Source organism: Grammomys surdaster, unplaced genomic scaffold (genome assembly GCF_004785775.1).
Source record: "Grammomys surdaster isolate TR1022 unplaced genomic scaffold, NIH_TR_1.0 62, whole genome shotgun sequence".
Taxonomy (NCBI): domain Eukaryota; kingdom Metazoa; phylum Chordata; class Mammalia; order Rodentia; family Muridae; genus Grammomys; species Grammomys surdaster.
Window position 1 is genome coordinate 15,581,130 of NW_021604564.1, and position 23,940 is coordinate 15,605,069.

General features: G+C 37.9%; 1 protein-coding gene across 1 annotated transcript in view; it reads right to left on the reverse strand.

Moving 5' to 3' along the window:
• Positions 1 to 23,940, reverse strand: part of LOC114617084 (EGF-like and EMI domain-containing protein 1) — a 572,239-nt gene that overhangs the window by 152,031 nt on the left and 396,268 nt on the right. Inside the window, exon 5 of the mRNA XM_028762604.1 lies at positions 10,612 to 10,734. Within this exon, the coding sequence (XP_028618437.1) occupies positions 10,612 to 10,734 (123 nt within the window). The remainder of the gene's footprint in view (positions 1 to 10,611; positions 10,735 to 23,940) is intronic.

Sequence of the window (23,940 nt, forward strand, 5' to 3'; positions counted from 1 at the left end):
TCTATGTATGTACATATACATATATGCATTTCACAACAATTAATAAATAAAGAGGTCATGACAGGGAAGGGGAAAATTATGTTATATTATAATCTCGAAAATAAATTAAGAATTAAAAGTAAAGATGTTCTTTATTACTTGTGAAATATATTATTTAATAATTTGCTTTATATTATTTTTCACTATTTACAAAGACCTTCATATTTCCATTTTCCTATGGTTCTAATACGCTTATTCTCTACACACACAACATATGGCTGTCAATAGCTGAGCAGTCTCACTCCCATCTTCTCCCCTACTGTCTTCCTTCCCCACCCCAAATATAAAGGCTGTATTCAGAAATCTCAGTCTCATTTTGTCATTCTTGACTCAGATATACTCCATCAAAAAGTACAAACTGCATTTGGTCATTTCCATTCAAAATTACAAACTGAGTTAAATCCCTAATAAAGCATACACTAATAATATACTCTGCACAATCCACTAGGCCTTACTTCCATCTTCAGGCCATGCAGCTAAGCCATTAATCTCAGTATACATTCATCCTACTTTTGTATAAATGAGAACGACATATGTCCAAAAGAGTCGAGGCACCTTCATCGCCTATCAACTGACAAATGTGCAGACAGGAAATGGTATGTATACAGTGGAAAATTATTGTACAAAAAAATAGTATACAAAAATTGTATACAATGGTGTACAATGGCGAATCATTTAGGTATAAAAATGAATGAAGTACTGTTGCTGGGCATAGTGGCACATGACTTTAGTCCCAGCACTCAGAGTTTGAGACCAGCCTGGTCTAAACAGATTTCCAAGGTAATAGTGAATCCCTGTTACAAACAAGAGTGTATTTATTTCTACATATTACAACAGGGATGAACTTTATAAAAAAATATGATAAGTGAAAGAAGTTGGCCACAGAAAGAAACATTGTATAGAATTCTAGTTATAAAGTGTTGGGCAAGGGGAGCATTTAGTGACTAAAAGTAAATTCTCACTATTTTAGAGCCAAGAAAGCAACAGCAATGTAAGTTGATCCTAGAAGCTTCTTTATTCAGTGACAACAACATCCTAAGATTGACTGTAGTGAGGATTGCAGGAACGTGTGATTATGCTAAAACCACGGACTTGCAAACCTTAAGGGGATGAACTATAGGGTACTTGAGTTCTATCTTCATATAATTATCTTTTTAAAGCACCAGAGATCACATTTCACACCATTTTGTACACCCCTTCATTATACCTACATCATAATTAGCAAATGTTTTCTAATTATCTCTGAAACCAACAGAAAGAAAGAACTTAAGCTTTTCAACTAAGTGTGGTCTACGGGGCCGCAGCACCACCTCTCCAGGAGCTCAAATCCTCACACGTGCTGCAAGAAGGTATATTTGAATATGTCCTGTGGTGATATCACACACACTAGAGTTTGAGACACATTGTACTGTGGGAACTGGATGTCTCCTAATTACTCAGTACATCACAGCCCCTTTACACAGCTGTTCTGCTTACTTCCCGGGCCTTACTTATTCATTCCCGAGGTTAAATCAACTCGCTTTTAATAACGACAACCAACGGTAATGAAATGCAACTTGCCCAGTTCTCTTGGCTGCAGGTTTAACGTGTTTTTCAGTGATCATTCAGGCTTTTAAATGTGATAATTATTTAGAGTCTAAGGAATTACATTAGGAATAACCAGATAACTGGCTTGGAGTTCCAGTTCCTTGCATTCTAGATATTTGAAGCTTCTCTAATCATTGATTTAAATGTGTAGTTACCAGTTTCCTTGTATACAACATATGATGTCAAATCAACTTATTTGATCTCTAATGAAAGTTAACTTACGATCATCTTTTAACTATAGCCAACAATTTCTGATAAGTTAGCAAGGGGTCATTTTGAACATTCAAAAAATATTTAAATGTACACGAAACATTTGATGTACATGAAACTACATGAGCAGGTAAACGACTTTGTGTCACATACTTATTGGGTGTTTGTGCTACTGCAAATTTTCCAGTTGCTCAGCCTGTTGGAACTAGAAAACCTAACAACACAGAAGCATGTGCTTAGTTCCAGCACAGGCTACAGCTGTAGGTTGCAATTTCAATGGTCACTGCTTTTCCTGTGTCTGTCCCCTCTCTCTGACCTCAATCCTTCACAGACAGAAGAACCGGTAGCATCTCATTTCTTTTCTTCTCTGTCTCAACTCTGAACAGGATCACCATTATTTAATGTGAAGAAGAGAACAGGCAAAGCTCACATCACTCCCCTTTCTAGGCTTTCTCTTGTCCAGCAAGAACCTTACCCATGAAGTACGGTCTCTGTTATCACCAGGTGGATTTTTTTTTTTTTGACACAGGGTTTCCTCTGTGTAGCCCTGGCTGTCCTGGAACTCACTCTGTAGACCAGTCCGGCCTCGAACTCAGAAATTCACCTGCCTCTGCCTCCCAAGTGCTGGGATTAAAGGCGTGCGCCACCACTGCCCGGCAAGGTGGATTTTTTTTAACTACTGCCTCAATATATTTTTTAAATTGGATACTTTATTTATTTACATTTCAGATGCCATCCCCTTTCCCCATTCTCCCCATACCCAGAATCCCCCTTTCCCATCCCTTCTCCCCCTTTTTGTTTTTATACCATTTTAATTACATGCAAGTATTAAGGTCAGTTCCAGGTTGAGGAACTAGTAATTCAATAGATGCAAATAGTCAAGGAACAAGCAAGACAATAAACACAAATAGTCAAAGAACAAGCAAGGTGATAGACAAACTCCTGTGACCAGGTGGATTATTACTGGTACATGAACAAGGGGTTTTGTGTCATATTGCATCCTGCCTCTTCAGTGACAGTCCTCCTCACCTTATCTCCTTACACAACACCCTGCAGAAATGAGGTCCCGGTTCTCCCTCCCAGCCCCATGTTTCCAGAAATAAGACTCAGACTCAAAATATACAAATACCTTGGTCATGTATCTATGCTTTTCTCTGAGTAATTTAAAATAAATAGACTGGCTATCTGTGCTCTGGTACTACACGTCCATCTTCCCCAGTGGATCCTCAGTGCCTGGCTCTATCCCAGAATTCTCTCTGCCTCCCAGATGCCCCATGCTCTATTCTACCCTTTCCTACAGGCCATAGGTCTCTTAACTGATAGACGATGCATCCTCACAGTACACAAAATCATCTCTCTAGAGCTCCTCAAATCCTCACGTACATCCCTGCCATGATTAGTTGTCTTTGAAATTGTCACAGATGGCTGAGGCAGAAGGTTGCTGTTAGGTTTAATTGTATTTTTAAATTTAATTAAAATGTAATTACATTATTTTCCTACTTCCTTTTCTTACCTGCAACCCCTCCTGTGTCCCTACCTTTTTACCTCTTTCATGTCCCCGCATAGCCTCTCAAATGTATGGCCTCTTTGTCTGTATTACTGCATGTATTTGAACAATTATATAAATAAAGTCTATTGTGTCAATTTAGTGTTGCTTATATGTGTATGATTTCAGGAATGATCACTTGGCACTAGGTGACCAATCAGGGGTCATTCCTGGGAAAGTTTACTCATCCTTCTATACAAAGTAATGAGTTGCTTGTACCACCAAGTTAGCATATTTTGGGTATTGTCATTTTCATATCTTGTTTAGGCAGCCATACTGTTAAGGTATCATGAATGTAATTTCCCTGTCCTTTTCAGGAGACACAATCTCACAGCAGATTTCTGGGTGTTATCTCTTACAATCCCAATACAAGTAACACTCCAAATGGTGGTGATTCTTCCATGTCAACTCAATTGAATTGGTAACACCTAGGAGACATACCTCAAGGAGTATCTTTGAGGGAGTTTAGAAGATGGCCTTGGAGTCCTGGGACAAAAGAAAGCTGAGCACTCATTCATTTCTCTCTGTTTCCTAACTCTGGATGCATGGCCAACTTCCTCACACTGCCACAGTCACAGCCAGAGCCACTGTCCCTTTTTGACAGCCAAGATGGAAAGCTATGAACAAGATACCTCTTCCTTCCTCAGTTGGCAGTGTTGGATTCGGCTAGCACACCCTATTTAATCTCTAATGGTGATTGACACCAGTTTTCTTTTCTTATTTCTGTCTTATAAATGCCACTCATTTACATGTCCCTGTGAAACCTGTAGAGGTAGCTAGCTCATACAGGGAGTTTGTATCACCTAAACTCTCTTTAATAAACACACACACACACATTACTTATAAAGATTTAATAACTAATATAGCTCACTGCAGAAACTGGCTGTGTGTGAAGTGGTATTTTTTTAACTATTAGGAGAAAACTATATAACTATTTAAAATGAGGGACTAAAAAGAGATGGAGAGAGTTTTAATTTTCACAGCAAAGCTTTAGTTTTGATTTTTCTGATACTCCTTTCTAGTCTGAAAGTCTGAAAGACATGGGTACTAAAATTCCCTCAGAACTCTTCCAAAGGCTGCGCTGGCTGCAGTCCTGGCAATTCTGTTGTTAAGAACCCAGTTGCCTTTGGTTGTCAATCAAAAGGAAGTGAGATAGCAAGGCATGAGGTAACAGGAGAATTTCTTTTTTTTTATTTATTTTTTTTAAATTTCTTATTTTTTTGAACATGAAATACTTTTTTTTAGCATGTTTTACAAGAGGAGGGGGTAAGAGGGGCCAGGTGGTGGAAAAGTACAAAATCTTCTTGGCCTGTGCCTTGAAACATGTCATGGTCTATACGGTACACTGCCTTGAATTATGATCTACCTGCTGTTCTTCAGAAGATATGGTACACTGCTTGAGTTATGGTCTCCCTGCTATTCTTAAGAAGACATGGTACTCTGCTTTGAGTCTATCTGCAGTTGCTAAGCAGAATCTTGCAGTTGCCAAGCTTCAGAGGACATTGTGCAGGTGGGGAAAGGTAGGGGGTGAGGGTAAGGGCGAGGGTCCTGGCTTCTGGCATCTCCCCCTTCTCTGTTTAGTTAGAGAAGGCGTCTTATGATCAATCCCAACTATGTGAATTTTGAATTTGGATGTCTAATTATGGGGGGTCTTAGACAAGTTCACAACCCCAAAACACTGATGTGAGACGAGTCACATCGATGGTCGAAGGCTTTAGGCTGTCAACGATGGGCAACGTCAAGGGACTCCGATGTGGGTGAAAGGAGGGTGAGAGCCCTGTCTTAGGCCATGTAGGCTGCACCCACTCTCAGCACCACGCACTCCTTTTCGGCTGCATTGGGTGGGCCCCTGGGAAGTGGACCTACAATAATCCCGTCATTGGGCTAACTCACAGCCATCCTAGTCTCTTGTAAATGTTCAAGTTACCAACCATTTGTCAGTTTGTGGTGTAATATTGTCATAAAGGAAGGCTCCCCAATGTTAGCGGCCATATCAAGGGTGGCCTTGGTTTAGGAAAAAGCCAATTTTTGTTGTGGTGATCAAGAGGCCAAGCTCTCTAGCGAGAGAAATGAGGGCAAAGCCAGGCATACCAGGAACCCTTCTGGAGGGCGTGGAAGTCTAGGGGTCGACCGTAGGGGGAGGCAGGGGAGCTGACAGCTGTGTCAGTCTCCTGCGGAGTCACTTCTGGATCCTCTTCAATTTTTGGCTGATGGTAATGAACTTCAACTGCCTTCTTGATGGCAGCATCAACCTGGTTCCGTGGACGACAGGTCGCGGGCGACGATCTCTGTCTCGCTCAATCTTGATGTCGTGTGCACATCCTCTCAATGAGGGTCCGTCCGGAGGGGTCTGTGCCTCGAGCCCCATGTCTGGGTGCCACTTGACCCGACCAGCGGGTCCTGGTTATTCGTGGGGGCGAGGAGGACTGCAACCTGCTATTCTTCAGAAGATATGGTACACTGCTTGAGTTATGGTCTCCCTGCTATTCTTCAGATGATATGGTACACTGCTTTGAGTCTATCTGCAGTTGCCAAGCAGGATCTTGCAGTTGCCAAGCTTCAGGGAACCTTGTGCAGGTGGGAAAAGGTAGGGGGTGAGGGTAAGGACGAGAATCCTGGCTTCTGGTCCATCTGGATTAGAACTTCTAATAGCAGGCATCACGGGTGATTCAATTTTACCTGGAAAGAAAAAAGAAGGGGATTCTCAGGGAGATTTCTCTTCCCTGGATGTAAATTGTTATTCATCGTATTTATGGTTGGGCCTGGCTTTGTGAGGGTATCTATTTTTTTCAATAATATTTGTGGTAGCCGGTTAGCTGTGCCTTCTGTGGTATTGGACAGGCATATCAGTCCTCGGCTCCATAAGGGAACTGGGTCTGGGGCATTCCCTTTATGGGTATGAGGGTCCTTCCCCATATCTGTGGCAAAGTTTTGTTGGTCTCGGTGGTGCCCGAGGTCACCAACATGGTCAGCAAGAGATTTGCCGTGAGCTTTCAGCTTTAGAGAGAGAAAAGTGAACAAGGCATGATGGAGAGTATTTCAGGGGGACTCCTTCTGAGGGGGTACCGTTCCAACAGGGGAATTTCTAATAGGGAACTTTATTAAGGAGATGGAAGGAGGACACTCCGTCTTGGGACTCTAATTTGCACCCACCGCGTTCTAGCTCATTTTGATTCAGCATTGGGTGACCTCCTTCTGCTCTCAAGCCCATTGCCACTTTGCTTTTGCCTCCTTGTATTTGCTCTACTCTCTTATACTATGGCTGTTTGTGTGCTCACCTTATCTCTGTTATTGAAATGGAAGCTCCTTGGAGAGGGAAAATACTGTTGGCCATATTTTTTAACCTTCAACAACAAATATAGAAGGAAAGAAAGGAAAGAAGAACAATGCATGTGTGTTTCCTTGAGCACCTCTTGTAAACTAGAAGAATGTTGCCTTAATATTTTGAGAAGGTTCAAAAAGATATGTATGTCATCTGCCTGAATTTTAACTAATTCTAACCTAAAATAGCCAGATGGAAACACATGATCAATGCAGATTTTGTTAAACTTAAGACTTGAGAAGAGAAATTATGGGTGAAGATTATGGACTAGGATTCCTAGGTTTCTTGCCTGGCCACGGGTAGAGATGGGGAATCTCGGTTTCCCTGTGTGGAATTAGTTCTACCCAAACACACATCATAGCCAAGTTCATGGCAGCAGTCATTGTCTTCTGGCACTCACAGACCCAATTTCCAGATCCCAAAGAGGAAATACAAAGCAAGTCCAAAATCCATGGGCTACTGTTTTTCCATACACCTGTATTTGAGGTAATGTATTCCTTTTCTAGGAAAAAGGGGAGTGAGTGCAGGTGAGGAGGCAGAGAGACCAGCAATGCCACAAGCATTCATCTCTTTGCATGGAGTTACAAAGAAGCAGCAGAAAGGATCTTTACTGTCCCAGTGACTTCATCCCATGTTCCATTTAATCCTATAATCTCTCTCACACTAAGTATTGTTATTTTGGTTTTATAGATGACAAAAATCTAACCTGTAATAAGTAACTAACCTTACATTTCACAACTAGTATATGTTAGAAAAATAAATAGAGCACAAGTTCCTGTCCTTTGCTTGATGTGATGCACACTGCAAAGGACAGGTATTTTTAGGGCATGTGTGAGTGAATTACTGAACACATATATCCATGGATCAATGGGTGGAGTGAATTATTAAATCTGCATATAATTGTGTAACTGTAAAAAACTTTGACAATTAAGATGCCAACGGCCAGTGGTTGGGCATGGCGGATCACACAATATTTCTCCACATTTTGTGACCTACTTAACTGATATTTCCACCAATGCACTAAAAAGGGTCTTGACTGATGCTTTCTTGTAGCAGTGAGTTTTTGCTTTACTGCTTTGTGCTTCTGGTGGATTTCACTCAAATACCTGCCCAGGAGCTGTCTTTGGATCTACAAATGAAAGACACACATACATCGCTTATTTTAAAATGCCTTGGCTACCTCAAAGGCTAGGTACAGCTAAAACTTCCTCTGATATCCCAGGCCAAATTGGAGAATTTGCCAGTGACCATTTACCCAAAGTCTCCTATAGCTTGTTGGCTTGAAGCTGTCTTGTAGCTCTCCTCTTCTGTCTCTCCTTGCATCCTGGCGATTCACACCATTACTCTCTGCATCCTAGTCTGCACAACTCTAAAGGTCCCAGCCCATGCCCAGACATTGGCTGTTGTCATCTTTCTCGATCAATCAAAAAACAATTGGTGACTTTTACCATTTGCACACTCAGATTCCCAATTGAATCAAAGCATTAGAACCAATCTCCAACACTTTCTTTTTTCTGATTTTATAAAATTTCATGGCACTGCTAGCATATTAGCTAAAGATGTTTCCAGGACAGGACCATGGTCACTCATATTTGGCTATAGAATACATTATTGTTTACCTCCTTTGAGGTGAGAGTTGTGTACTCACACCAACACTATGTATGTGAATAAGTTTAAAGTCATCACATCATCAAAAACTGAGCTTGCAACATGGCTAGCTGAGCATGTCTTCTCTGCTAAACAGTTACATCAGAATATAAAACCAAAATCTGCTAAGATGAATGAGAATTGGGTGTCTGTGGGGGGGGTTATTTATGGTAAAGGGGCTTTCTTCCACATCCCTATTCTCAGTTATTGGTCCTGGTAAATGTCAAAGCAACCAGCTGTGCGATGCCACTGTCCAGTATGCTCAAAAAAGCCCTACTCTGAGATGCTACTCTCTAGTCCTCTCATGTAATCATATTCCTTTTCAGCTTCTGCAAAGATACCACTGTCAAATGCAGAAGCCAGAGAAAACACTATTTGCTAAATATTTCGGTATTTATGGAGCATCTTGATTCAAAATATAAGAGAAAACAGATGAAAGGGAGCTGAGGCATCCAGTCTAATCTGCTTTGTCAGCCTAATACTTGGTTTAAAATGCTAATAGAATTGTTTTATCTAGCCTTAGTGACTAGTTGGGCTAGACAAGTGAAATGCTTCTATGACAATGAAATTGATGATTGTGACAATCTTCAGCAAAAGGACAGCACATAGGTCACTGCCTGTCAGAACAAGAGAAGGTCACAACAAGCAACGTGTCACTGTACAGTCTGTGTTGTCATCTTTCTCTTTTAACTTGGACACTGCTGATATTGAATCCATACTGCAGTACTATTACCAACCACACCCAAAGTTAGATATTATCCTGAGGAAGCGAATGAATGAAAGGAACAGTATTGCCTTTGTGAATTTACACCTTCCCAGAAGTTTCTTCCCTGAAGAAAGGTCAATATCAGAAGGTCACAGATACTCTTGTACTTGAACGTCCGTGGCTATTGATCTAAAACCTTCCAAATTATAGTATGTCCAAGCCATGGTATAGGAAACTAACCTTTCAAGCTTCAAGTGAACTGAACAATCTGTACAATCCCATTATCTCAGTCAAGGGCATATACACTAGGGCTTTCTTTTATTTATTCTTTCTATCTCTTTATTCACATTTATCTCATTACAATCACTGTTTGGAGAAGCAAAAAGTGAGATTTCATAAGATCAATGTCCACAAAAGAACTAGAATACTTTTCTAGTTATGATGCTCCAAACCAAACAGAATCAACAAACAATGATGCCTGAATTTATGAAATGATAAGGCATGTTAGTAGAGTGAATTAGAAAAATAAGTAAAAGTCAGAAAAGACTGCGGGGCATACACATGTGATCCTTGAAGGCTAGAAACCCTTTTCAGTGCTTACAGAGGGAAGCCCTCTCTGACTTCTTTCATCTTCCCAAGGTGAGCAGCAGGTAAGCTGAATTGTAGCACAGTGCATGGTGGTTATCCTCTGAACCTAGGCTACACAACACTCTGTGCTAAGTGTTTTGAATGTGTTGTCTTATTTAGGTCTCAAAGGAAATTTGCTGGCAGTTTCAGGAGCTAACATTATCCTAAATTTTACAGATGATGGCAATCTCAGAGAGATTAAGTAACTTGCCCAAGATTATACAATTAGGGGCAGAACTGAGAGTAAAACCTACATCTCATTGTTTCCAGTGCATTTGACCCCACTTAAGAATGCCTGAGCACATCAGTTTGTAAGATATGAGCACACGTTTCCATCTTTGCCTCTAATCAATGAGTTCCTTCAGGGAAGAATTTACTGCTCATTAATTTTACATCTCTAAGGCATAGAATAAAGCCTAATGCAGAACAGAAACTCAATGACTGTCAAGTAAATAAGATGATGAATTTAAAACATTAAAGATGAAAGGAATTAATTTGAAAAAGAAAAATTAAACTCACAGCAAAAGCTCATTTGACACAAGGATGCTGTCCCCACTTAAGCTTATGTCCCCCATTTCTATTTTTGTAGCTATGACTCTTTTATGAGAAGCAACAGATTTTTGCTATAGAAATAAATGAAATGCTTTTTAAAATGGACTTTACCCTACGACTTAAATGAATGATTGAAATTCTATAATCAGAACATGGCACAACCACCACCAGCATACAATCATATGCTGCCTATAATAAGCTTCTTGAAGTGTTCTAATGGGCTTCAATTTCGTAATCTAGGCACAAGTAGAAGATAAGCTCTTGACAATATTTAGCACAAGTGCTTCAAATGGCTTTGGATGAAAAAAAAACTACTTTTGCATTATATAGATGTTCTCTGTTTCCTTATCAGTAAGCAGACAGTCTTAATGGTACCTTCACATCCTCTGCCATCTTCCTCCAGCTTTTGGCCAGCTTGACATACACAGTAATAACTGCCAATTGTATTACAGCATCTGTCTTGACAGCCACCATTGTCAACAGCACATTCATTTATATCTGCAATTGGATAGATAAATAAAATCAGCCTCTGCAACCTAAACACACAGAAACTTCAGTATCTCTGCTGACATTCCTTCCTCTTCAGGGTTAAAGGAGGGGGGAAAAGGAGCATCTCTGATTATTTTATTTGTTTTGTGTCTGTGTATGTGCATTTGTGCATGAGTATGTGTGTGACTACAAGCACGCACATGCCACAGCATGCAGACAATCTCAGGACATCATAAGACATCAATCATAGGACAATCTCAGGTATGCTCACTCTCTCCCCTGTTTGAGACAGCTTCTTTCTGTTGGATGCTACAACAGTTACCCTGAGAGTTTATGAGATTTCAGTTCCTATCACATCTTGTCACAGAAGCAGTGGGATTACTGATATGCACTGTTGTGCCAGACTGTGCACGGTATTCAACCTCAGGTTCTCCAGCTTGTGCAGCAACTTCTCTATCTATGAGCCATATCCCCAGCCTTAGAAGTGCATTTTAACCAAAGCTAATGTGCTCTAAAGAAATATCCACTTCCTGATCTTTGATACCCCAAGTGCTACTTTTGAATAGTTCAAGAAGCATTGTAAATTTTTGGAGTTCATAGAACAGACAGAGAAATTTCATAGCACTCAGCATTTCAGGATGAGACCCAGAATGCAGGGAGAAAGTATGCTAGTGTTCTCTATTATCCAGCATGTGTTGGCAGTTAAACAGAGCTGACTTGGTTATGCCTACTTCTAAACCCAAGACTATAAGTCAGTTTTTAATTACAGAAATCAATCTTGTGCATTCTTCCTACCCAAGTAACACCTGAGGTATATTCTAAAACATTTTCACCCTTGAAAGTGGCCTGCCAGGTAACATTGGTACAATTCTGTTCATTCAGCATGTTTATTACATGCCGCGTAGTTATCTTGATAGACTCTTGGTCAATATGATGAAAGTGGATGCAAAGGAGCAATGGGGAAGGGAGAGCAAGGTAGATAAGGATGAGAGACTGGGGAAGAAAGAGACAGGGAAACCAGTGAGGAACGGCAGAAGCCAAGCACAAAGTGACGGAGGAGCTCTCTGTCCAACCAAAGTAACTTAACTGCCACTTTACTAATGAGGAGGTAACAGGCAGAGTGAGCTACATGGACTCTTGATTAGACTTTACTAACTGCGTCTAGCCCTGGATATAAAACCTTTGAAATTGCCTTTGCTTGTTTTAAAACTATTCAGTGAAGTGTGAAACCCATGCAGAAAAGTATCCAATCCTAAAATATATATTTTGATTTTGCAAAACTAAAGTAAGCAAGGACTTTTTTTTTAATAGCAGTGGATCCAACCTGAAGGCTTGTGTGCGCTAGGTAATGCTCTGCTGCTGAGCCAGTGCCCAGACCACCAGCATGATCTTCCTGTGAGAATAAACTAAGACTAATGTCCAAGAAGCACTACCTACAGCTGAAGGTCATAGCTGTTTTGTTTTATTTTGTTTTGTTCTTTTTCTTCGAAAGACTATCAGTCAGCTTTTTTGTTTTGTTCTGTTTTGTTTTTGTAGTGTGTACAGACAAGCTTGTACTGTGAATCTGTGTGTGTGTGTGTGTGTGTGTGTGTCTCCCTTCTCTCATTCATCATCCTGTTTTTGAGGCACATCCATGTGCAACATGAACTTGTAGTTCCTGCCCTCTTACTCCTGAATAATGCTGTATTCTGTGGATCTATCAGAATGTATACCTATCCATTTAATAGATGAAGCACAATTGGTCATTCTTTTTATTTCTATGACTCTCAAGAATGGTGGAACGGATATTCTCATTTAAGCAAGACTACAGTGGAGTTACACTGGTACTTGCACTGGAAATATATCTCAACTGGAATCACAGGATCAAAAATTCTGATATGTTCTCTGTTACTATTTATATTTAAGCATTCTCCCGTAGAGATTATTCTAATTTATACTCCCACCAGCTGTGTACTGGGGGAGCAGATGCTACTAATTCTTTCCAGTATTTGAGATGTCCTTTTTCTGTTTCAGGTCCTCTGAGGATTTTATAATAGCATCATGTTGTGACTTAATTTGCATTTTCCTGTTTATTAATTAGGTTAAGAATATTTTCATGTATTTGGCCATTTGGTTGACATTTGCTGAAAGTTTTGTTCAAATAGTTTGTCAATTTAGATAACTCTTAATTGTTGGTGATTTCACTTACTGGTCTTAAAGTATAATCTCAAATAAAAGAGATGTTCACAATCCATCTCATCTCCCTTCAAGGTTTCAAAGGATGGGCTTTTTTCTTTTTTTAACATGCACATCAGAGGAGTGGAAATGAATCTATATTTTCATGTTATCTATGGAGATTCATCTGATCAGATTAAGAGCATTCTGATTTCATATATATTTGAATCATAAACAAGTGGTAAGTATTACCACTACTGAATCTACACAGAAAGTTATTTGGTTTTGACATCAACTGCCTTTCGCATCTCTAAAATAAATCTTACCAATATATTGTGCCTTTTAAATATATTTATGGATTCCAGTAGGATTTTAAAATAATTTGAGTGATATTTATATACGACTGTATTTGTTTTTCTTTCAAGTCCCCTCCCCCACAGTTTTTGTAATACCAGATTCTTACACCGATGTTTCATGAGAACAAAAGCAAGTTAGAACTATTTCTTCTTTTGTATATCCTCCAAATATAATTTGCTTTCCTTTCTTACTTAAATGTTTGCGTTCATTTATTATACTACCTGCAGCATGATGCTTGTGTATTGTGTTTCTATATATGTACATGTTTGTGTGTGTCTGTGTGTGTGGGGTGTATGTGTGTGACTTATGAGCTTAATTTATCTATTATATATATAAACATTCAATTATACAAAAACATACATTGGGGTAAATTGTGTGACTGTAGGGATTTCTTTTTCTGTCACATATATGTCTGAAAATACTGTGCTAAGCTTTTCTCAACTCATAGTAGTTTTTAGATATCCAACTTTCCAAATCTGTGCTTAGGTCTCCATTCTTGTCCTTGGAATTCATTTTCAGGATAAAACATGTTTGAAGATGGAATAAATGATATGTTTACATTAGATTATAATTTTTATTCTTTATTTTTTCTAGGATACTTTCAAATTCCCTTATATCTTTCTGTTATCTGTTTGTTTATGATTACTCTATCTTATACCATCTATCTATAACCTATCTCACATCTATTATCTATCTACCTATCATCTATTACTTATTGATCTAAGTATATATTCATGTATCAATCATTTTTCTATCTATCACCTATTTTTCTCTTTCACCTACCTACCATCTCTTATACCTCTGTCTTAGTCACTGTTCTATTGCTGTGAACAGACTCCATGGTCAAGCACAATGTTTACAAAAGAAAGCATTCAATTGGGAGCTTACAATTTCAGAGAGTTAGTCCTTTATCATCATAGGAGGGAAAATGGCATCACACATGTTTCTGGAGCAGTAGTTGAGAGTTACATCTTGACCCATACACAATAGACAGAGAGAAAGAGAATGCACACTGGGTCAGGTGTGGGCTTTTGAAACCTAGGAGTCCACTTCCAGTGACACACCTTCCCCAAAAAGGTCACACCTCCTAATCCTTCCCTGAGCACTCATCAAGTGGGGACTAAGTGTCAGCCAATTCCCATTCAGACCAGCACACCATTCTTTCGTCATCTGTGTGGCACTTATCCTGTGTTTTGCAAACAAATGTCTAAGTGTCATTCATTTCTCAGCACTGCTCATTGGTCTTCTCCGTTTTAATTGTCTTGTGCTTTGTCATTACCACACAGAAGGTACTTTTACTTTCTGTGTGTTTCTCTTGTTGTTCTAACTCCAATCATTGTTTTTAATGTTACTATAAAACTATATTTCTGTTTACCTCTATATGTGTCACAATCTACCTGAACAGTAAGATGTTGAAAAGAAAATGTGTTAATATCTTTCATTTTACTGGGAATTGACAGGTCCAGTTTGGTGGTCCTCTATTAGAGGTTCCTCAGACTGCCAGTAGAATCCAGTTGGATGCACCCTGTGTTCTGGCTGTTCACTCACAGACTGGAATCTGAGTGGAGGTGCTGGGACTTATGTTTGGTAGTTAGATATTTCTTTTCCCCTGAATGCTTTCCCTCTACATTCTAACTCTGAGTTTCTTTCTGATTTCTCTCAAAATGGAGATATTTTACATGGTAGCTTTCAAGAGGTTCAAAGAGAAGCTGCAATATTTCTTATGATCCACTCTTAGAATCCAACGGCATCAAGTCTGTACCTATTGAGCAAATGTACTGAAGGGCAGCTGAGATTAGAAGAGGAGAAGGAGGAGAAAAAAAGAGGAAGAAAAGGGGAATGACTTGGAGGAAGAGAAATTCTTCCTTTATAGAACAGTTGCATGTGTGACCTGAGAGAGAAAGGAACTATGGCAGCTTCAAAAGACAGCATATTGCGCGGCAATGTTTATGGTAGAGAATACATTTTCCTAAAGCTAAAGCATTGACTATGCCTCACAATTTTACATGTTATGTCTTAATTATTATTCAACTTAAAACATTTCCGACTAGAAGTGAAGTTTTTCAGATTATTTTAAATTATATTTGGGATCTTCAAAACCTTTGAGGACTTTCTACGCTCCTGTTATTAAATCCTAGTTCAGTTTCATGATTGAGACAGTATATATTCAACAAAACCTCAATATTTCAAACTTTTAAAAAATGCTTTGTATTTTAACACTTTCTCAATATGGAGTTAAAATTATATGTATAAGTACCACATACACATAAACATATATATTTAATAATTTTACTTTGCTACTCAGACTTTTCACATTTTTATATCTTCAAGGTTTTCTCAATCTCTTTATTGGATTTTGTTTGCCCTTTTGTGATTGAAAGTTTTGTTTCATCCAATTTGTAGCTTTATTAATATATCCACATTTTCCTAGAAGATATGACCCTTTGATATAAAATACACCTTTTTGGAAATAGCATCTCTCATTAAAGTTGACTTTTAGTGACATTGTTCCGTGCATCAATTTCCGTCTGGTTACTGTTGGCATGAATTTCATTCTCTTGAGTCTACTTTTACCCATTGAGTCTTCATTATCTACCCATTCAAGAATTTCTCATGAATTATTTGAAGATATTCTAGCTCTCTCAAAATATAAACGTATTCTAGATTCCTTTTGATTTTTTTGTTTTTCTTTTATTGGATATTCTATTTATTTACATTTCAGATGTCATCCCCTTTCCCCATTCCCCTTCCTAGAAACCCCCTATCTCATCTCCCCTCCTCCTTTTTGCTTTTATACCATTTTAATTACCTTTAATTACATTAAGGTCAGTTCTACGTTGAGGAACTAGCAATACAATAGATGCAAATAGTAAAGGATCAAGCAAGATAATAAACACGAATAGCCAAAAAAAACCAAACAAGGCAATAAACAAAGTTCCATGAACACTCCCATGATCACTGTTTCTAAGGGCTTATTAGGATGACCAAAATATCTGACTAAAATATCTACCTCTCTGTCCTAGTCCAAAGTAATTTTCATGTCTGAAGCCTACTTCCTTGTTGGAACCAAAGGTTTAGATTCCTGTCTGAAATTACTTCTTTGTTCTAGCCTAATGTCAGATTCCTGCCTGAAGCCACCTTTCATGTCCTTGGCCAATGTCATATTCCTTACTCTTTTAACTATATAATGACCTGTATTACTGACCTATAACTACTGATGCATTTGAATTAAATCTACCATTTCCTTGTTTCTATGAGGTTACCATATATTGTATGTTATAATCCCTATCCATAAGTACCTTCCTTTAAATTTAGTATTTTAATTTTCAATTTTCTTACTTTTATAACTTTCTATTACATATTTATTTATTACTTTCAGTGGTAGTTGTGGATACCACAGCATTCATTATTAGATCATAATATAAATTAATGTTTAACCACTTCCAGAAACTCTAGACACTGGAGATGTTTGACTCTGTTAGGCTTAGAATTTTTTTATCATTTCTGTGGCTACTATTATCACTATGGTAGTTTCTAATGTTTAAACTGTGTCCACCTTATATCATAATTTTATGTGGTCAATAACTTAGGTTCATCCATGTTCCACTTTTTGTGGGACCTATTATTTCTTTCTACACTTATCTGCCTCTTTCTAGAACAATGTTGAGTTTTTGAAAGTTGAACAGATTATGTATTTTAATACTTATAATTAGTTATGAATTTTATCGTGTTTTAGTTGTTAGTAAATATATATTTACCTGAATTTTTATTCCAATCATTTTACATGTAGGGGAAATTAAAATTTAAAATAGTTACCCTGTACCCCACACGTTACACATCCTATGGTTATAAATATGCTAGTTAGTTAGGTACATTTAATTAATTAATGAGTCAGTTTCAATAGGAGATTGTTACATAGTCACACTTCATTGATATTTCTTATTTTCACACAATACCACTCTTCTGTCTCATGATTCCTTCCACTATGTCATACCATGTTTAATGGCCTTGTCTCAACTCTCAAACATTTAGTTTTGATGTCCTTGAGATTTTTGAGGTTAAAACTAGTCATATACTGTATAGTGCAACTTGTGATTTGATTTTGTGTGGTGTCTTTCTTGTTTTGTGTAGTGTCTTCACATGTTCTGAACTGGGTTCAGACTGTTGAGGGTTGCTCTGTTGCTATATATTGTGATATTAAATTCTATACAAAAAGTCTAGGACTATGAGTGAATTCTCACATTTACAAGGTTTTTCGCAAGTCTCATTCCTTAATTTAAAACTATTCGTTAAATAAAATTGGCTACAGAGGTAGCTAATAAAATTGGATAAGAGGTAGGTAGATTTGGAGTGGCCTGGTTGGAGGAGGAGAGAGCAGAGGCAGAAGGAGGAAGAAGAGAGAAGACAGTGACAAGCTGCCATGAGGGGAGACGGACGATGAGCACGTGGCCAGGAGAAACAACAAGTAAGTATCTGGGGTACACTGCTGAGGAGACAGCCAGTCCAACAGTTAGAAGAGTAGATTAAAGGTTATCCCCAGTAGTTGTCAAAGCCAAATAAAATAACCATAGTCTGAGTCTCATTTATTTGTAAGCTAGTCAAGGATAAGCTTAAATTGGATGTACTATAGAAGACCACAGGCATCAATGGTAATTTTCACATCAAGAGGACTGAGGTGTTGCTGCTGACCTTGAGCCTCTGGCTGATGAAGTACCTTCCAGTTTCCTCATTTTACAGTAACAAGGCTGTCCTATGTTTTTTATATTCTTTGGAGCAAAGCCATCATACAGAGCTATACATTCTGAGCGGAGAGTCAAATTTAAAACTAAAGCAATATGTTCATCCCACAATCATCTGCAACTCTTCCTCACAGAAGATCTATCTCTTCCTCATTTACTTTATGTCAAATTTAAAGAGTCTTCTCAATGGAAAGAACTCCAGGTTGGCCATTGGCTTCTTCGAGCTCTTTACATGTGCATTCCGTCATCATGGCTGGAAATGATGTGGCTGGTTTCTCTGTTTGCTTTAAAGACTCTTTCTTACTTCTCTCTGTCATATATTTTACTATATACATTTCTGATTGCCTTTGTGTGTGTGTGTGTGTGTGTGTGTGTGTGTGTGTGTGTGTGTGATGTGTTTGTGTTCGTGTGCACATTACCGGGCATGTGTACATGCGTATGGAGGCCAGAGGTTAACATCCAGTGTCTTCCTAGATTGCTCCGATTTTAGTCACCGAGTCAAGAGTCATTTGGTGAACCCAGAGTTGGCTGATTCCACTATTCTAGAAAGCCAGATCATGGGGAGTCCAATCTCTCCACCTTCCCACCCCTAGGACCACATCTGCATAGCTTTTAGCACAGGGCTGGGAATCTAAAATTTGGTTCTCTTTGGTAAGTGTTTGACAATCTCCTGATTTTTTTCTTGTTGTTTCCTTCCATTGAATTTTAAATGTATCCAATTGTGTACTGACATTTTCCTTTGTCCTTCAGAGTAAAGGTTTCTACCTTTACCTGTCCAGGTATGGCATTTCTCTTGCCTTTGGTGCCCTTGCCTACTGTTTTCATGAGCGTAGTTATGAGACCTATCTACAAACAGTTTGTTTCATGCTGTTTTCTCTTTTGGTTTGTTTTATAAGCATATTCTTTTGTTCTTGGCTTCAGAGAGGGCACCCCATTGTCCTGCCACTTCTCATTCTCTCTTCATTCCTAGAGTTGCCCCAGGAAAGCCTGAGTGAACATCCAAGCCTGAGGGTAGATGTTCTACCCAGCACATTACCTACAAAACCAGGCTGAAACATCCTTAATCTGTTTTATACAGAGTATGGCTCTTGATCTAATATCTCTGGAATGAAGCTATTGCTTTTATTATTTAAAATCTCTTCTAATAGACGGTTACAACTGAAATCAGGGAAGTCAAATGCAAGGCCCTTTAATCACAAGGAATATGGAGTGTATCTTTGTAAGCTAAAGTCTGAAAGCTAATAACAAATTTAAGATACAAAATATGGTGAATGGTGAACCCCTTCAGTATACATTCATTTTTCTTAAGCTTTATGTACACTATCAATAAACCTAAAACCAAATCTGATTTCATACTTTTAGGAGGTTCAAAAACTGTTAATAATACTATTTTATAATTTGATAAAGTTAAAAAATAAAAAACAATGAGAGGTTTTGGTAGTCAAACTTATGTGTATAAAAGAGCCACACAAAGGAAATTAATGTCTTTTTTTGTTTTAGAGAAATTTAGAAGCACATCAAATGTCTAACTAGATTATAAAAATATATTTTATATTTTTAGTTTAAAAGAGATACCATAAAAAAAGGCATACATGGAAAAGTTCACAAATACTCCAATAGAATTTTTTATTTCAGGATATGATGAGATAGAGATAGCTTAAGTGGTTAATAATATTCCCTGCTTTTGCAGAGGACACAAGTTCACTTCCCAGCACCCACACTGAGCTGCTTAAGACCAACAACTAACTATGGCTCCAAGGGATTTGAACTCTCTTCTGTACTCCACAGGCATCTGCACTAATACATTCTCATACCTACACACGCACACACACACACACACACACACAAAGAGAGAGACGTATATAGATATAATTAAACATTATAAAATAAAATTAATTTTTAAAATATTTATGTTTGTGATGCTGTGTTTGAATCACAGACCTTATATTTTTTAAAGAAATTCCTCTTTATCAATGAGCTATACCCCTTCTCTTTATAAATTTAAAATGACACATTCATGACAAGTTTCAAAGACAACTATGAAACAAGGAAGACATTATCAGAGTGTGTTAAGTCACAATTTCTTGCTTCTTCCCAGCTTCTTCAGCCAGTTCCAAGAATAACTTTAGAAATAGAATCATGATGCACATAACATATTATATATATATATGTATATATATATATACATATATATAATATTAATATATGTATTAATATATATTAATTACAGAAAAGGAAAAATATAAAATACTTTCATGCAATTCTTCTGTCAATATAAGATGAGCGTTTCAATTGTTAGCTGAATAATCTGAGGAAAAGTTAAACTCTGACTGCCTTTAACTGTTGACTTTCCACTTACTGACATTTATGAACATAAGACATATACATGTGTTTGAAATGACATTAATTTCTGCTTTTCTCTGAAATAAAATAAGAACATGTGGCATATGTTAGGTGACCTCATTTACTCAGAAAAAACTATTACATGCAAACATAAAGTTATTGTTATCAGTTGAAAAAATCTCCTGGTTCATAAGTAAATATCTCAAAAGTCATTGACTTTGAAGACAGTTCTGAAAACCAGGTCAACTCTTAGGGTTTTAAATAGTAGCTTTATAAAATTCAGACATGATAGATTTCAGGCTATTTCATGTAGCCAATGTCATTCAAGGTTGCAAATAAATTTGGTCTTTCAAAAGTAAGATGAATGACAAAATTTTCTGACACATAGCAAGTCTTCCAGGTTAGTCATGACAAAGGTTCAATGATACCATCAAGGCTATCACTCCATCTGTAATGACAAATGGCAGTATCATCAAGAAATAAATACTATGGTTCCAAGAGCAGAATCACATTTTTGCTCTGGGACAAAAATTACAGTAGGACCCAAAATAAGTAAGAAACATATCTACATAAAGCAGCTATTAATTTCGACCTTTAAACAAAATTAATGGATTTGGATTCTTTGTGTGTGAGCATTTTCTGAAATGAGGCATCTATCTCAAGTCTCATGCCTCATTTAATCTGTTGTTTTGGTGTTAGCAAATTCTCATATAGATTTTGGAAGCTTGACAGATACACTGTAGAGAGGTGGTTGCAACAGAGTAAAGAGATACGATGAGAAATGTTTGATTTTAATTCAAACCTTTCTCCAAAACTGAGTATATGTGGCCAGTTTAGAATGCATACTTTCACTTTGAGTGGAAGAGATTTTGTGTTTCCTTTGTGAAAATTTCCACAAAGTGTGTGTAAATCTTGTGTATCACCCTGATTTTTGAGTGAGTGAGTTTCTGAGGTTTTGATCTATGCTTCTCACTACATTTAGTGTCTACAGAAAGTCAGTCTAAGCTGTATTTAGGTGTCATTCTTAGTGGATCTCTTTGTAGGTTCAAGTAACCCTACTGCATCACTTCCCATTACTAGAATATGCATTTATGCCATATCTTAGGTCCTTCTAGTGGCATTTTTGACATTACAGAATTATATCAAAAGTAAATAGAAGTATCTTTTCTGAAGATAATACATGGCATAATATCTTCTATCTATAGTATGGGTCTGAGATTATTATTATAATGATGTGAATGTGGTTCCATTTAAAAATTGGCTTCTCTCTATTCCAGTCACTATGAGATAAGAAAGACCTCAAAAACTTATCTAGATATCTCTGAAGGTCCTGAGGTTCAACTTAGTGTCTTCTACTACTTATTATTGTTGATGGAGAGAAAGTGGAGAAATGAAGACTTGTGTCATCAAACAGCACACCAAATGTACATGTCTGAACACCTACCACATATCTTTGTACAGCAAGTGAGTCAGGTCACACCTTGACACCTCACTCGTTTTAAATAGGGTGACAGTCATCCACTAGACTATTGAGTACCAAAGCTATGAAAGTCCTCTTTCTCTTAGAAATCTAGCCTACGCATTCTCCTTGGCATGAATCAAAAATGTTTTATTTTATTCTCTTTCATAGAAAACTAAAAAGACGCAGTAGTTTACTCAATGAAAAAAAAACTGTGAAGAAAAAAGCTGTACACATGTTGTGAGAAAAATTCTACTATAAACTCTGCTATATTAAATAAATATATGTGAGCACTGGAAACTAGGGCATTATATTGTTTCCATTTAATTCAGACTATGCAACTCCAGTTATTTGTAAGAAGTTTAATACATGTTATGGAAATACTGTAACTACAGCAAGCTGGTTTTAAGCTTGGCATAGCTCACAAAACTGGCAACAAATCATCCAACTAAGTGAATAATTTAAAAACTATCCACCTTCTCAATATTATCATTACATGTTCACAGTTAGGATATTTGGGGTTTAGCAGGTAACATGCTTTACTTACTACCACACCTGATGACCTGATGTCTTTCTGTAAGGTCCACATGCTGTAAGGAAAGAACTGACTCCCTCTTTTTGTCCTCTGAACACTAGACATGAACAGACAGGCCAATGTGCTCACATGCAAACAAATAAGCACATGTAATAAATTTAAGAAATTAGATACATTTAAAATACTAGAGGTTTTAGAGCTAAGGATATAGCTGTGTGGAGAATGCTTTCTTAGAATGCACAAAGCCTTGAATTAATTTCTTTACACTGGATAAAACTGTGTTTAGTGGCCCCTACCTGGTATTCCAGAGTTGAGTAACAAGTTTTAAGCTATCCTAGGCTGCATGAGCCTCTGCTCTCCCACTAATTATAGACTATTTGATATTTAATAAACTTATTTTTAAACTGAAATTTTCAATTGAAATAAACAGTTGCATGTTAACTACAGTGACAGTCAAGCCAAGGATACTGAGGTGGGTTGAACCAGAATTGCCCCTAGAGTCTCATATTTTTGGAGGCTTGGTCCCTTTTTAGTAGAATTGCTGGGTAAATACAGCCTTTTTGAAGGAAGCATGGCCTTGTGGGTGGAGGTGTGTCACTGGGGGTGTGTTTGAAGCTTCAAAAGCCCTCTTCAGGCCGTGTCAATCTTTATTTCTGCCTGAAACTTGTGGATCCGATATCAGATCTAAGGTACTCCTCCAGCACCATGCCTGCCTGTCTGATGCTACTCTTCCTTCCATGATAATAACCAGCCCTATGAAGCTGTAGGAAAACTGTCAATTAAATACTTTATTTTATATGTTGTCATGGTGACTCTTCATAGTGACAGAACAGTAACTAAGAAAGATACAAATTGGAGCTTGATAACAGATTCTTCTTTTATGTAATTAAATCAATATCTTTCTTTTCTCTTTTGAGCATCTGTAAAATGAGTGTAATGACATTAATACCTCATCCATCAGTTGTTTTGTAAATTAAACCAATTTGGCAAAACTGATAACTTCATAGTAAAAGTTCAATAAACTAGACTTACAACTACTATCATCATTTTCCCTATGGTAAGTACTTTAAAATTCTTTTCTTCTTCCAAAAGTTTGTTCTATTTATGATAGTTATCTTCTAAAACAAATTGCCTTTAATTCAAATTCTTTTTGCCCTTTATAAATAATCTTCATCAATTGGCTGCACACACACACACACACACACACACACACACACACACACACACAAATTTGCTATATTGAGGAATATGACTCCTGTAACATTTGAGCTTACTGCAATTCTATCAGTCGGACTTTAGGGTCATAGCAACAGATATGTTCAGCTCTTTTAATTTTTACCTGCTTGCTTCCTTCATTTATTTTCAACTCTAAATGGGAAAAATACTCTTAGTGCAAGTATGTTTCCTGTCACTCCCCTCCCCCCCCCCCCCCCCTCCCCCCCCCACCCCCCCCCCCCCCCGTATGTTTCCTGCCACTCCCCTCCCCTCCCCTCCCCTCTCCTCCTCCTCTCCTCCCCTCTCCCCTCTCCTCCCCTCTCCCCTCTCCTCCCCTCTCCCCTCTCCTCCCCTCTCCCCTCTCCTCCCCTCTCCCCTCTCCTCCCCTCTCCCCTCTCCTCCCCTCTCCCCTC